Source organism: Mesoplodon bidens (assembly GCF_964165515.1).
Source record: "Mesoplodon bidens genome assembly, chromosome: 17".
In the NCBI taxonomy this organism is placed as follows: Eukaryota; Metazoa; Chordata; class Mammalia; order Artiodactyla; family Ziphiidae; genus Mesoplodon; species Mesoplodon bidens.
In genome coordinates this window covers 32,714,530-32,730,835 of record NC_138174.1, presented here as the reverse complement: position 1 = coordinate 32,730,835, position 16,306 = coordinate 32,714,530, and the positions used below count along the sequence as shown (strand labels likewise).

Below are 16,306 nucleotides of genomic sequence, written 5' to 3'. Positions count from 1 at the left end.
GTGTCTAAAGATAGTAGCAAACTTGGATTTTCCTGGTTTTTGGGAACTTCTGGCCCCATCTGACACATAGGAAAAATCCTTTGGAGCATCTTAAAAGCTGCTGGCTTGACTACATGTCATTGACCTGATTTCCAGGTCAGGGCCACAACTACCCATCTGGTGTCTTTGTGCAAGTTAGAAAAATGTGTACACCTTCTTTCCTCTGAGAGGACACAGCACCACACAAAGTCACACAGCCTGGTGAGTGAAGTCTTGGTAGGATCTCAGCGCTATTCACCTCTCAAGCAGGTGCTGCTTTGCACAGCTCACCCACACATTGACAGTTCCAGGTCACAGAGGTTGTGTGTGGTTCTGCTAGTGCTTCCTGAAGACATGATGGATTTTAGCTTGGCCAGTTTTACCTGTGCCAGTACCACTGCCTGGAGACCCTGCCTCTGGAGCTGGACTTTGTTTCCATTACTCTTCAAGGCTGGGGCTGTGAGTATTATCTCTGGCTCCAGCTCCATTTCCCAGAAAATTACCTGCATTTCATGTTTGTCCCAATATAGGATTAGCAAATTCTATTTGGGAAGTTTTATTATATCTCATTTGACAAATATCTAAAAAGTATATGCAATATAAAAGAGACAGCAAGTGTAGAAAAAAGTTCTTTTAAAAATTATCTGTGAAGGAGGAAAAAGAAAGGCATATACAAAGGAGAGCTAGGGTTGAGGGGAGGCTTTTTTCTTTTAATTTTTAATCCATTAAGGATTAACATGTTTATATACTGAGACCCAACCAACTGAGAAGAATTTAGTGAAACGGGATTAAAACAGGGTAATTGATGTGCAGTGCCCTTTTAGGAGGTGAGAGGAAAGAGGATCCAGAGCATAAATGAATGGGATTATCTTTGGATAGAGGCAAGAGTTGGCACAGAAAAATTAGTGTGCAAATACATTGGTAATAGAGGAAACAGGAAATTGAATTATAGGTTCCTTTTCATGGAGGAAATTAAAATTTGCTTACTGAAAATGGTAGGTAGAAGCAATGGTTTCATAGCTCCTGGAGCATGGCAAGTTTGAAATGAGTACTCTAGGGAATGTGAGGAGAGACCACAAGGATTTCCCATCAATGTTGTAGGAAGTGATGGACCATAAGAGCCTAATTGGGAGAAAATGGAGGGGGTCACGACACTGGAGGTTTTATTGAGGTCAAAAAATAGGTGGCTTGGGAGTGGGAGAAGTGAAAAGATAGAAGATTGAGGTCAGAGAAAAGGATCTTGGAGATTATGATTATACTAGAGGTGGAACAGTTTTTAGCTAATGAAAAGGCTCAGGGGTGGTCATGAAGACCGTGGCTGAGGAAAGTGGAAATGAAGATTGCTGGTTGTGGGTGTGAAGGTGTAGGCTGGCAGAGGAGTCAACACAAGGTGTTGGCTGCCGAGCATGTCAGATGGCATTAGCCCCAGAGGAAGTGCGATTTTAGATAATGGAGATAAATAATATGGAAATAAGAATGGAGAGACAAATCTAAGCTACAGGACTGTGGCCAACTTACAGGATTTCCCTAAGTTTCAATTCTCTTATCCATAAAGAGGATAGTACATACCTCAAAGGGTTATTACTGAGTATTAAATAAATTATGCTTATAAGTGTTTTAGCAGAGTGCCTGGCTCAGACTTAACTGTCATTTAAGATTATAGAAATACCAGGTCCTTGTGAAAAGGTGTAGCAAGTGTTGCTCGGAGAATGAGTGAGAAGGATGGTTCAGAGAAGATTTGGAATGAAAATGGGAAGACATGTGAGCAACTTGAACTTTGTGTTTTGGAAAATTCCGAAGGATGCCCGACCTTTAGGTTTGGAATGGACTTCTGTTACCTGTGTCTTAACTCTTCCTCTCGGTAGCCTCAGATTTGTCTTGATAGTGGTTTCTTTACTTCCCTCCCCTCCATCAAGTTTGTGTGTATTTATTGTGGCCAATACACTACAAACTTTTATTTAGTGGACGTTTAAAAAACTACTGTATTTTTAAAGAATGTAAGATGTTCCATTTTCTTGTTCTTTTCAAATTATTTTTTAAAGCAGAATTTTAATGAATATTTTAATTTAGTTTTTAAAAAACTTTATTTTGAAATAATCTTAGACTTACAGAAGAGTTGCAAAAATAGTACAGAGAATTATTTTATACCCTTCACCCAACTTCCTCTATCCTCTAATGCCAGCATCTTATATAACTTTAGTGCAATTATTAATACTAAGAAATTAATGTTGGTACAGTAGTTACCAAACCACAGACTTTATTCAGATTTTAGCAGTTTTCTCACTCATGTGCTTTTCCTGTTCTAGGTTACAGCCCAGCATCACATCTTATGTTTGGTCTGCCATGTTTCTTTCATCTCCTGATCAGTGGTACTTCCTCATCTCTCATGACCTTGACACTTTCCAAGAATCCTGCTTATTTTTTAGCATGCCCCTTAATGTTTTTTTCTTCAGTATTTCTTCCCTGTATTTCTGAAATCTGCCCCTAGTGCCAGTCAGACTCACAAAGTGAAGTAGCACAGTGATTCAATTTAAGTATAGTTTTTAATTAGAAAGTAATTAACTAGAGGAAAATTACTTTTTGATGCTGCAACTCCCAATTTCCCCAGGCAAAAAACTGTGTTTAAGCATGTATATGAAGGTAGTTAAGTGAGTTAATTCATAATGTATGTTGCTAAGGTATTAATAGAACTTTCACAACAAAACCAATAATTACTCTTCAGATTGACAGACACTAAAGTTTTGATTGATGACTACTCAAAAAATATTTTTAAATGAGCTATATTCAGTTAAGTAGCCAACTGATCAGGTTTTTCCATTTAAAGAAATAGATATTTATCTCATACCCACTGAAATATTAGCCTCCTTCAAATCATTCCTCAGGCCTTGTACAATTATGTGTTCTATGTATTTCCTGTTTATTATTTTATTTGTTACAGATATTTATTGAGTTACATATATATCAATATATAGATATATATTGAAGTAAGCTGTTTTTCAGGGCTGTTATAAAATCTGTAGCTACAGTATCATTCTGTATCTATACAGCGTACTACATGTCCTGACCTACATTTGAATGGAAGAACTGGTTAACACACAGAAGTTTATATTGCTTGTGTAGGCCATAAATGTGGGTTTCTGTATTATTCAGTTCTGCTTAGAAAGAAGCCTTATTATAATATAAAGTAAGTTATTTTCAAATGGTGTAGTGGACACTGTTGGTGCCCCTCCAAGATGCCCTTCCCCAGGCTGGTTGCAGGCGTACCCAGGTGTGAGTGTTGGCTCCTGGTGGTTCACAGCTGCCCTCTTAATCCAGAGATTTGGCCTCAGGGAACTGGGATCCTGCAGCTAAAGGCTGACTGACTTGGGTGGTGTCAAGGCTGGCCTCTCCCTCCAGGTACTAGCTACTGCTGTGCACTTCAGGCTGAAGCGAGAATCCAGCTGAGGCCACATTTTCGAATGTCCCTGTCTCAGTCCCCTTTTCCTGAGAGCATCCCCCTCATTAATCACCTGCACCTGCATCCCTGTCCCAGGTCTGCCTCTAGGGAACGTTACCTAAGACAACGGAAATGCGATATGATCATACTAAGCAGCTGTGAACTCACTAATGTGAAAACTGATGACTTGCTCACAAGAGACCCTTTACAGTTATCTGGAAACTGCACTGGACTGGGTGTCTGGGCTCCAGTTCTCAAGCTTCTAACAACCAGATAGCTCTGAAAAGTCATTTCATTTCTATGAGCCTGTATTTTCTGTTGTGTAATACATACATGGAGTCTAGACTATGTGATATTCAAAATCTCATGCTGAAGGTTTTGCCTCAAGGCAGGGGCTTATTAAATAGAGATGCTTGGCTCCCGCATTGCTTCCCACCTCCAGGTTCTTGGATAGCTTTGGAAGATGTTCAGCTTAACTTGAATTGGAACTGTAACATAAAATATGGATGTGCATTTTCTGGGAAAAGCTTCCAATACATTTCACTAGGACTCTGTGACCCTCAGAGGTTCAGTGCCAGTATCTTGTAGAGTTTTCTTCTTTTTTAGCCCTGTTCTCCACTGATAAAGATTCAAAATCCATTCTAAAAATCCTGTACCCTGTTCCATAGATACATACTTTTTTTTTCTTTCCATCACTCCCTTATTTCTCTTTTTCCTTTTGTAAAGGGCAGAACTTTTCTTACTCTTTCGAGTGCCATTTCTTCCTGGATGTAAAGAGAAGGACCATCTGTTAGATGAAGTTACATACCTAGTGAGTGATCCTGGAAGGTTTGTGCGATTATGTAGGTGATTCCAAACTTCTCTGTAGTATCATTTCTTCTTTGTTTCCTCTTGTTTTTAAGCAGCCACTGTCATCAAACTTTCGTTATGGAGTTGAGTATCATATTTAGACAAGAGAGGTGGGGTAAGCCAGAGGAAAGAAGTTGGGAGAACTCTGGGTTTCTTCCTTAATTCCAAACATACAACTTTTGTGTATAAGCTCATGTCATCTCGAAGATGCCTTTCCAGAAAGAAAGCAGTAGCCTTTTCTTTCTTACAACTCTCCACCTTAAAATTTTATTTTGATTTCAGCCACAGCTAATGGGTTTTCTGTTTTTTAGTTTTCTATATCTATTAAGTATTTTAATTTGCTGGTTAAAGAGGCTGGGTCACATTTGGCCATTAGACAGAAAATAAAAAATACAGTGAATAATTTAAAACAGATGTTCTCTGTGCTCTTAGGTGCCCCTCACACACACCTTTTATAACAATTGCTCCTTAACTTCCTCATTACTTTTTCTTAGTTAAATTCTTTATAGATTATATAAGCTGTCTCCACTCATAGTTTTAAAAAAATCAACATATAATGCCTTACTGTACTATATAATAAAACAGTATGTATTTCATTGTAAACAGTTGGCCATCGACTACTCAAGAAGGCACAATAAAGTCACATTCTGGAGTCTTTGCCTCATGCCACTGTGAGTACAACAGCTACGATGTAGGTTGATATAGGTGTGTTGTTCTGTTGATTCAGATACCACAAGCAGCATTGTCCTGGGATACCTAAATTTCAGAAATGGAATACAAATGATGGTAAAGCGTAAAACAAAAACAGTGTAACTGTAATGTACAGAGTAGTTGGATTCTTGGAAAATTCAATGTATATTAAGTTACATAATATATAAAGTATTAAATATGTAACAATTTACATATTAATTCTGTTGTACATCTAATTTCGTTGAATTAGAGTCTAGGCGTAGATAATTATGATTTTCCCTCTGTCGTTCTGTGTATCTCTCTGTGAGACGCAGGACAGTTTCTTATTGTGTAGGATTAGCTCATGTGTTGCAGAATGTCTAGCACACCTTTCCCCTGTAAATGCTGGTAGCATCACCTCAGTCACCATGACAACCAAAATGCCCCGAGACATTTCCAGAATACTTCCTACGTGGTGTTAAGGTGTATTGAAAATCACTGGCTTAGAGAAAAAAAAAAGAAACAAAATAAACCATTATTCACATAATAGGATATTTCTAACCAGAATAGCCAAGAGTGACATTACTAATTGCTACCTTTTATTGGAGTGTCAAATGGGACAACTTCTAAGATCTTAAATTTTGTATCAAGGTGAAATGAAGGGAATTTTGACTTTTAATTGCTTCAAAGTTTTGGTAGCCAAAAACCGAGTCAGCTAAAGGCATAAACTACAGTGTCTGAATTGTAGGACCCTTATAAAACTTAGAAGGAATTTAACTTTCTGGGCTCCCTAGGTGATCCAAAGTCCCGATTTTTACGGGCACGTTTCTGAGTGCATATGTAGGTTATATACATTAAGATGTCCTACACTGCACACAGATGACCCAAGGCTAAGATCAGGAGGAAATCCATTTGAGCTGCCCTCTCCTTCGGCCATTTTTGTCTTACCTCAGCCTCCCTTCCTTTGTCAACTGAGCTGATAGATTCTGGTCGCAATTCATATCTTTATGTGGATATCATTGACTTGCATGTTTTAGTCAGAATTAGGCCTGTAGCAAGATCTAGCTTACCTAAACCTTTATTTTGATTGGTGCTGTTGAGAAATGTTAGGTTTTTAGGTGGTACTTCTTTTTATGAGTGCCACTTTTATGTGATTTAGAACATGCAATAAAATAATTAATGAATATTTTTGATAGGGGTGGAGAAGAGACAGTTAAAACTGTAGGATGCTTCACCTCTTGCTAGGATTAGTATTAGGTATTTGGTATGTGCTTGTAGCTTATCAGAATCTGGACAGGGATTGGCTTATTTACCTTTTAATTCTTATGATATATGGAGCAGCGCTTTCAGAATGGTGCAAGATGGCTTCAGGTACAGCTTTTTAAAAAATATGTTAATATTTTAAAATATATTTATCTATATAAATTATAAATATTATACATTGCATATAATATATAATATTTATAATTTATATAAATAAATATATTTTTATATGTAATATATATATTTCACAATTATATATAAATTGTGAATCCTAATAAGCTTATGGAAGGCAGAAATCTTCAACTGTCTTATTATCTATAGTGATGTGAATGTAATTTTACTAGCCTGCTGTGAATTTAAAAAGTTTTTCTGGTAAGTGTTTTACCTGCTAAAATGATCTAGAATACTCTGTTCTCTGTATCTCCAGGTCCCTTCTCTTTTTTCTCCTGGCAGAGCTACATGTAAATCATTCCAAAACAGTTAATGCTGCTTTAGTCACAAATTATTGATTTTCTGTTCATTGTGTATGTAGAACTGTTGCTCTACTTAGATTCTAAAACAAGGCTTTTTAATTGTGTTTTCCAGGAAGATATGAATTTAAATGAAGATAAAAAGGCACCATTGCGGGAAAAGGACTTCAGCATCAAAAAAGAAATGGTGCTGCAGTACATTAATACTGCTTCCAAGACAGTAAGTAAAACTGTCAAGTTGAGAAGTACTGCTGAAGCATGTTGTGGTATGGAAAACAATACATTTGCCTAATGAAGTGCCTAAGTTTGCGGGTAACTGTAATCATAGAGCTTTTGTATGTATAATTAAAGGTACAAGTATTATAATAAGTTTGTTTAATTTGAAAGTATTTCTCACCTTATAACTTTTAAACTGCTCTTGCTGTTTGGCCACTCACACTGTTAAGAAGCACTGTGGTTGCTTGGTCCACTCACTCTAGGACACCCCTCCTTGTTAGTGAATTAAGATGGGTATTGATTTCTAATGTCACTTATAAACTGGGATAATACTTGTATTGTAGAAAAGGGAGACTGATTTTACTCTACCTACCTAAATCAGGATACATAATAGTGGCTTAGAGGCATATCTTTAATGTGAGTGTCCCTGTGGATAAAATTAGCTTGTAACAAATTATAAATGTAGACACTGAAAGGAGCATTAAGAATCCACGTGGCTGCCACTTTTCTAGGGAAACATGAAATATGTGGGTGGAAGTAATAACTAAATGGCTGAGAAACATGACCGGCACACAGAATCAATTATATTTATTTCATGGAACGACAAATGAGCTTTGTTGTCATAAAAAAAATTGCGACTAAGTGGATTGGATGAAAAATATAAAATGGAAGCTAATGAAGAAGCAAGGCTAGGTAGAAAGACAGTAGGAAATGCTTTTGGCTGAACATAAAATAGAATTGGATTGGAGAAAAATAACTAAACACACTGTAGTTTTCACTGGATACTTTAACCCAAGGCCAGCTTATAAGAATATAAGTTATTTATACTTTAACTCCATTTATCTACTAGACCAGTCAGTGATTCTGAGGTATTTCTTTTGGAAGAAAGATTCAAGTGATGTTTAATTTTTAAACATGTCTCATTTTTTGGCTGCCTGATGTTCAGATGTAGAATTCACTGAGTACTGTGCTTTTCCCAGTTCTTTCTATGGGCTCTGTATCTTGCCATTGAGATGTGAATTGCTTTTGTCCCTTGATGATACTTGCCCATCACAAATTAACAGTGGGGATTTAGGAGTCAGAGCTCCGTGTTTTGATCTTGGACATCTTATTTTATCTTTCTGATCATCAATCCCCTCGTCCATAAGATGGGGCTGATACCTACAGCATAGGCTTGTTGTTAGAATTAAATTGTTTATTCTGTGATTAGAACGTAACAGATTTTTAACTGGTGGCTGCCTCTTGTGGTAGCAGTGGTTGTAGTAACAATTGTTTGTTTTTTATTTTTCTTTGTGATTTACTGTTGAAATTCTTACTGTTGAAATCATTACACCGCAATTAAAAAGATAAGTAAATGTACCTCAGTAAAAATACAAATTTCTTATTAGTGAGTCTACATTTCTAAGACATTCATTTGTTCACTCAACACATTTATTAAGCGTCTGTATGTCAGGCACTTAATAAAAGTGTCTGTATTTAAGACCCTAGCGATTGAGCACCAAGATAGTGTGTCATTGTATCCTATGGAGCAATGAGACACAGATGACAGAAACACACAAACACATGTAATGGGAGGTGAAATGTGATGTGGGGAAAAAAATGCAGGGTGAGTGGAGATGGTGTACCTGTTTTATGTAGAGTCATCAGGGCAGAATCTCCTGTTAGGGAATTTTAAATCCAACAAGCATGAATCCGCTTAATATAATTACAAGAGATAATACATTAGTTAGAACTGGTATAGAAAACCCTAGCATAATAGTGCAGTTTAATTCTGGAATTTCAGACAAACAGAATTTTTAATAGAATAAACTGACTTTTTAATAGAATAAACCATTTTGAACTTCTTCACAGTGGATCTGTTTCAGCTTACATTCACTGATTTTAAAGTTTAATACTCTATTTTGGACTTGGGCTGGAATTTATTTACCAGAATTAAGTAATTAGATTATCAGGATTGAAATAGATTAGTTATCCGAAGTATGATTAAAGCATTTAATTGGTGTGTGGAGAGTCATGGCTTTTCCTAGGAGGGTTCTGAATAATTCAGCAAATGGTTAACATTGTGGAAAGTTCAAGCTGACCAGTCATCTATTTTTGCTCTGGAAGTAAAAACACATTTTATTAACTCTAGGATATGGACTTTGTTATGCTAGTATATTTAGGTCAATGAGTACTGAAAAAGTTTCTCTGAGAAAAACAAAGTTCATAGATAGGTTGTTCTAGAGAGGATGTGGGGACTTTGTCAGATGTTAACATTTTAGCCTTAGAATTTGCTTTGAGATTCTCTTTTGTGGGTAAGCATTAATATTATTTTTTGGAAAATAGTATTGATGCCTCCGGTTGATTTTTTGAAAACGCTTTTGAAATGTTAACACTCGGACTAGCCCTAAAGTAGATCAGCTTGGTTTTAAAATAGGAAAAAAAAAAAAAAAAAAACAATAAAAACCATCGATCAAACTAGGTTGTTTCCAAGATCTTAGTAGGTTTCAGTTTAGGTGGCCAAATAGTAAGACTGAATTTCTTCAGTTAGGAAAGATTATTAAAATTTACTAAGCAAATATCATATTTGGGGCTAAAAATGCCAGATTCACGTGTTTCTAAGTTCCTAGGGTGTGGATATGTGATCCAGGTTTGGCCAGTACAGTCTGATGGCCAGGTCTGGTGGGGGCTTCTGAGAAAGGTTTCTCTCCCTCATAAAAGGGTCCAGAGCAGGAAAGCTGCCTTTCCCTGCTACTTGTCTTGGCTGTGAGGGGGTGTGGGGTGCTTGACGCCTGACGTCATGGAGCTGCTGCTCTGGCCCAGTGTGGTCCTGCCTCCAAACTCTTCCATTATGTGAGGTGATGCCAGTTCTTATTGAAGCTGCTTTAAGCTGGGTTTTTGCTTTGCTGCTGTAAACATCCTGATAGACCATCCAGATACACTTTGGCCTATGTGGGCTGTCTCTTTAATTCACTCTGGAAATTTCTCTTTCCATCCAAAGGAGTATCTTAAAAGATCCTCCCCTCACCCAGTATACTCAGAGCATAGATGGGGAGGCACTACAAGGCCAGGTGCCCATCCCTTGGTAAATGACTTGTGCTTAGCAGCAAGTTTATTGGAGAAAACTTCTGTCAAAAAAGAATGATACAGATTTTACCTATGTACGATTACTTGCTGGAGGGTAAGACTATTCTGCAATTAGTGGTAAGGACCTTATAAGTAGGATGTGACATGATAGTCCAAATGGAAGAGAACCCACAGTTCCTGAACAAGGTAGGATGAAGAAAATTCTAGAACAAGAGAGGATCTCTTAAACCACAATTGCCAAAGAATTTTCCTATTTTCTAAATGGAAGTGAGCTAGAATTTAAAATACAAATCTACCGTATAAATGTATTTAATTATGCTTAACCCAACTGTAAGTATAATTCTGTTTTATTACGTGTGGTTCAATTATTTTTAATCCTTTTTTTCCTTAAACATTTTTTAAAGCCCCCTTCAGATATTAAGTGATGATTTTTGTAGTCAAGATTCTCGTGCTTTGAGTGGAACCAACCAGGCTTGGGAGATATATCCTAATAGAGTTGCTGCCTTCACCAAGTTTTCCTTTTCTTATTTCTTCTTTGTTTAGGTGTATCATACCCTTTATCTGTGACATCAGTGTATATGTTGTGTTTATTTTCTGGGTGTATTTTGTCTGGCTAATATGGAAGTCTCCCATGACAGGGTTAACAGAAAACCATGGATTAATTTATATGCAACTAAAGAATGTGTTAAAGAGGATAGCTGTAGAGAGTAGGATTTAGATCAAGGAGTTGCCTACACCCCCCTACTCCCACCCCAACCCGATGCAAAGGATTAGTAAAAATAAAATCTCTTTTCTATTTGTTGAGAAGAAAGAATTTGCTGTTCCACTTTTAGGCTTTTTCAGGGTGATGCGTGGCAATTCAAAACGAGAGACAACTTAGAGAGGTCAAAACCTATATCCCAGAAAGTGAAAGGAGGAAGAGGAGAATCAGCCAGTCGTGTTTGAGCGATAGGACAGGAGAACCAGAAAGATGTCTGGTCCTCTGTGGGGAGGTGGAGTTTCAGGGGGAGAGAGAGAGAGACGTTTAAAGAGTTTTGAGGGACATTTTGTTTTATGCTGTGTAGTATAACACCTTTGTGATGTCTTTAAGAACGATTATGTCTCTAAGAACCATTCATCTTCTTTTTCTTTTTTTCCTAATTTATTTTTATCTATTGAGATGACAACACTGTCCAGGAAGTTTACTTCTATACAGACTACAACCACTACAACTACGACCTATCAGCACATGGTCTTTTTTGGCTGTACCATTAGGTGTGGATATAATGCTTTAAAAATCTCTCTTCAAAATGCATACTTCTAGTTCCTGAGGATTGCACTAGGTTGGAATCCAACGTTCTTACAGGCTCCTTGACATCCCCCGCCACCCCCCAATATGTCATTGGAAACTATCCCAGCTGCAAGTAACAAGCTTATTTTAGGTGGGCTGACATGAAATAAAAAAGGCCTAATCTCACATTTCTGAGGTGCATAATTATCACATTCATCCTTTATTCCCTATTTGCATTTAGTTTTTTCCTTTTTGATTTCTTTTTCCAGGGAATGAAGTAGAAATCCTCTTTTATAAGTGCTCCTGGAAGTTTACTAGCTTCCTTTCACTTTGTTTCTAATTTTTTTCTTTCCTGGTCAATCTGGACCGCGGTCAAGTGACTTCAAGGGCTCCTCCGAGGCATTTGTTAGAAAAGTTTGGATGGCGTTTAGCTTTACTCCTTGAATCCTTAAATATTTCTGTAGTTCTTGCTTAGTCTTCTTTAATAAAAAATAAAGTTAAATAACAAGTATTATAGAACATAATTTTAAAAGGCACATAGAAAGATGGTAACAAAAGTTTCTCATGATGAAATGACTGAGTGTAAATTGAGTTTGTAATCGCAGGATTATAGACTTCCACGTATGTGTATGTATATAGGTGTGTATATGTAGTGTTCAAAAGTATCTTGAAAGGTATTATCACTTGTTCTAGCTCAGTAGGTCATGCTGTTCTCAAACATGGTGGACAGAGTTTTCTGCAGTATCAGCCTTCTAGGCATATTTTGATCAGAAGAGAACTGTGTTTTGAGAAAATATTAGTTGTGTGTTCATTTGTATGTATGAACGTTTTCTCCAAGTAGAAAATCTAGACTTGATTGAGGGTGTTTTCATAACTTTCAGTGTGTATTTTATTTTTTAGATTTCAGTTTCATATGTAAATTTTGGAAACATTGTCAGATACAGGTAAATCAAGTTATTGTCCTTGTTTTATTTCCTCTATTTTTGTCATCATTGTTATTTAAAAAGCTTTTATATTTTAACCACTAGAAACTTAGATGAACCATAAATAGTTACACATTCTTGGTAAAATAAACACGGGTTATTTTTTGGCTTACATTTCAGGTTAGGGATTTGATCAAAGCATCCCTGCCACATAAAAACTTGGTAAAAGTGGCTGGAACTCAGTATTAGACACTTACCTGTTTATCATCAGTACCCTTACAATACTTTGCCTGTTTGTCTCCAGGTCTTGCTTGCTGACTAGGAGAAAATTTCAGAGCCTCAGGGCAATGAAGCAACTTCTTCTTAAGAGTATTTCCTAATCTGTCTGGCATTTTAATTTCCATTTGTGCCTATATAGGACAGGTTTTATTTATGTACAATTAAAATTATCTTCTAACAGCTCAGATTCATCCAGCTTTCTTACAAGTCGTTCTGAGCAGCACCAGTGGTGTATAGTGTTCTCTGCTGTTACTGCATTGTGTTTTTGTTTAGGCAGGAGATGAATATGAAGAAAGCAGTCATCTTTTCTTTTTTTTTATAGGATGAAATTATATTAGGTTCAAACTAGAATTGTATATTTTTGGTCTTTTAAAAATCTTATGGCTCGTTAAGACATCTTTTCTTTCATTACAGCACTTTTTAAAAGATTCTCCAGATATAGAAACATTGTTATTTACTAGTAAAATTTCCTAGAATTTTAGAGCCTGACAGGGCCAATGGTGCTTATACCAGTTGTGGCATTAGAGGTCATCTGAGGTTGTTTTCATCTTGGTTATTGAGTTGTTTCTTGATCTAAGATATTTTTCTATGTTCATGCTTACTTTTTAGACTTTAATGAATATAATTAAGCTTATTTCTGATAACTGCAAATGTAGTGAAAACTTTGAAAGTGCCAGAAAGGAGAGGCATGTGATTATAATGGAGATGAAAGTGAAGAGCAAATATCCATATGGAATGAACCTTTTGAAAGAAGGAGCAGTTCTGAAGGGATAAGTGAAAAATTGAGAAAAATGCTATGTATTATGTACAGTTGTTTTTCAGTGAATGAAGGGAAAAGGTATGTCAATGGAAATAATCAATAAATGATCTATAATGGGAATAGAAAATAATTTTATTTGAGCCAAGCTGAAGACTATAGCTTGGGAGACAGCCTCTCAGATAACTCTGAGGAACTGCTCTGGAGAAGCATGGTTTTCAGCACAGTTTTATGTCTTGTCAGAACAAAGAACATCAAACAAGTCAGGGATACATTCCTTCAGGGTTTCAAAAAAATACCCAAAACACAGATCAGCATGTACACAGTATGGCCTTGGCATCTGGGAAGGGAGTCTTATCATTTAAGCAGTATCAGCATTGGCCTTCCAGGAAGGGAGGCATTTAATCTTTATTTTTAACATGGACATTCTTTATTCCTGGTCAGTGCACACTTTTCTTTAATGATTAAAGCAGATGTACAATGTATGTTTGATAGGCCACAAACAGGCTGTTTTAGTCAGCATAAAATACAGATTAACTCATGTATAAACCAGAATAATGTCCCCGTACCTCAGTATGTGAAAATTTCTTCTATTAGGTAATTGAAGAAATAGGAAAAAAAAGTTGCCAGGAACAGTGGCGCTCAACCTTGATATCCATTAGAATCATCTGGGGAGCTTTAAAAATCTTGATATCTGGGTCCTGTCATTTACAATTAAGTCAGGTGGGCCCCAGGCATCAGTATTTAGTAATGTTCTCTCGGTGTTTCTAGGGTACAGTCAAGGATGAGAACTACTGGGCTGGACAAGATGAGAGTCTTTTAGTGTAACGTTAATTCAGCCAAAGACTAGAAGTTAATAGGATTGAAAGACTGAACATGGTGAACATTACTCATAAAACTGTTATCAAGCCATTGTGGGTTCCACGCTAGTTTGTACATGCATAACGTCAAAATGAATGTTCAAAGGGCATACTGTAGCTACGAAGACATTCTCTGACACTTGGCCTCTTGTAAAAATCATCAAAGGGGGGAAGGTTATCTACTGTAACAGATGGAAGAACTTGGTCTTTTTTGGAAAAGAATGCCCAGTAGAACAGGTATGAACAAGGAGGAGAAGAGTGTGTGTCTGGTTTTAAAGCTTCAATGGTGGCAGTAAACTTAAACCCCTCTTTATTTTGGTTTGTACTTGAGAGACATCCTTTCAGTTATTACTTATTCCTAAAGAGAATAAATTCCATACATACTTTAAAAATCCATAATGGGTTAATCATCTTGATGTACAAAAGGCATTCATTCCTAATTTCATGCTTCCCTGATTTACTACCATTTCCTAACTGGTACAGTATAATGGTTTCTCCCCACCCTCAAGAAAATAAGTGTGGTTGGTATAGCTTCTTACCCTCAATGTAAAAATTATTTCAAATTCTTTTACTGTCAGAAGTTTTCCAGGGTAGTTTACATAAACTGGGAACCCTGCCCTTGGGATTCTTTGAGGTATGAAAATAAAATTGTCCGAAAGAAAATTCAGACAGTCTTAGGTTTTGTCTACTCCTGTATATTATTACTGTTACGCTAGATTTTTTTCTTTCCTTTTCCTTTTTCTTTTTCTTTTTTTTTCTTTGGTAGCCTCTGGGAAAGCTGTATTGCATTGTTTTGGTGAGTTAAAAATCATCTTCTGGCTTTTCTTTTGTTGTTAAGGATGGCTTTGTTATACTCTTTCATTTAGTAGAGATTTTTGTAGTTACTGAGGTGGTTTTTTATTTACATTAGGTCTGGAATTATCTTAGAGCATCTCTACATTTTGCAAATGAAGTGTGCGACAGCCCCCAGTTAGTAGCTAGGACTAGAAACCAGGGTTTCTGATTTTTTTAACTTTTGATTTATAAAATAAAATACAGTTATAGAAAACACCAGCAAATAAATATGTAGCTTAATAAGTTATCATAAGAACACCACCCAGATCAGTAAAAAGAACTTTGATAGCCAACTTAGAAAGCCCTCCAACTACCCTGTCTCAAATCTTGCTTTTTTTCTTAAATCACTACCTTGACTTTTATAGGAACTACTTCCTTGACTTTCTTTAATTTTATCTCCCAAAATTATACCACCAGACACCATAGTTTATTGTTGCTTATATTTTAAAATTGGAATATCTTTAACTTTTTTTAATCTTCAGGTTCCCTTTATTTTATCTAAGGCAGTCTGTATTTTGCCGATTGCATACTCGTGGTAAAGTTAACATGTTTCTCTTTCCTTTGCATTTCCTGCAAAGCGGCAGCTAGATCCAGAGGCTTGATCAGACTCAGGTTTGATCCCTTTGGTAAGACCGTAGGAGGTATGTTCTGTATTAGGGAGTACTTCATGTCCAGTTTATCATTAAAATTCTGTAATTTTATTTTCATTTATTAGTTGGAATATATTTATAAAGAGACATTTTCTCACAAACACTGATTATCTTATGATATAGGAAATTTAGGATAAATGCTTGATTCTTTTATTTGCCAGTTTTCAAGATATTGAATTGGTTCCCTATCATCCTCTAAAGGTGATATATTATTTTTAATATTATTATTCTTAGTGAAGCTTAAATTGTCCCATCTTCAACCAGTGGGACCTTGTCCAGTTGGCTTCTAGTCATTTTGGTTGGCATGGCCCTGTTATTTTACATTGTTTCATTTCTATCTGGTAAGGTAAGATTACGCAGACTCCCCTCTTTTCCCACACTAGACCTGGCATCTGTCATTTCTTTTAGTGGGAAATGATATTTCAAGAACAATCTGAGGGTCAAGGATACTTATTGCTAGTGGGTTAATCACTGTTTGTAGGCCTTTTCAGTGGAGAGAGAGCAAAGGAAAAAAAGTATGCGTATGTATTTATATGTACGTATTTAAAATTTTTTTCTTTCGCATGTGCTGCCCACATCTCCAGCTGTTGTTTTTCTTGTTGTACTATATCTACATGGAGCATATAGCCATTACATTTTATACTCCTTTAGCATTTACTAACTGTGTTTAACCCCTATTTAGTCTATAATTCTGAGTAACTGTATTTTAATGCTCACAACCAGTCCTTTTGTTAATATTTCTCTTA

The 16,306-nt window shown here is 36.4% G+C and overlaps 1 protein-coding gene across 1 annotated transcript in view; it reads left to right on the top strand.

The window, feature by feature from the left end:
* Positions 1 to 16,306, top strand: part of DIAPH3 (diaphanous related formin 3) — a 538,397-nt gene that overhangs the window by 68,163 nt on the left and 453,928 nt on the right. The window contains exon 4 of the mRNA XM_081214488.1: positions 6,821 to 6,925. Within this exon, the coding sequence (XP_081070614.1) occupies positions 6,821 to 6,925 (105 nt within the window). The remainder of the gene's footprint in view (positions 1 to 6,820; positions 6,926 to 16,306) is intronic.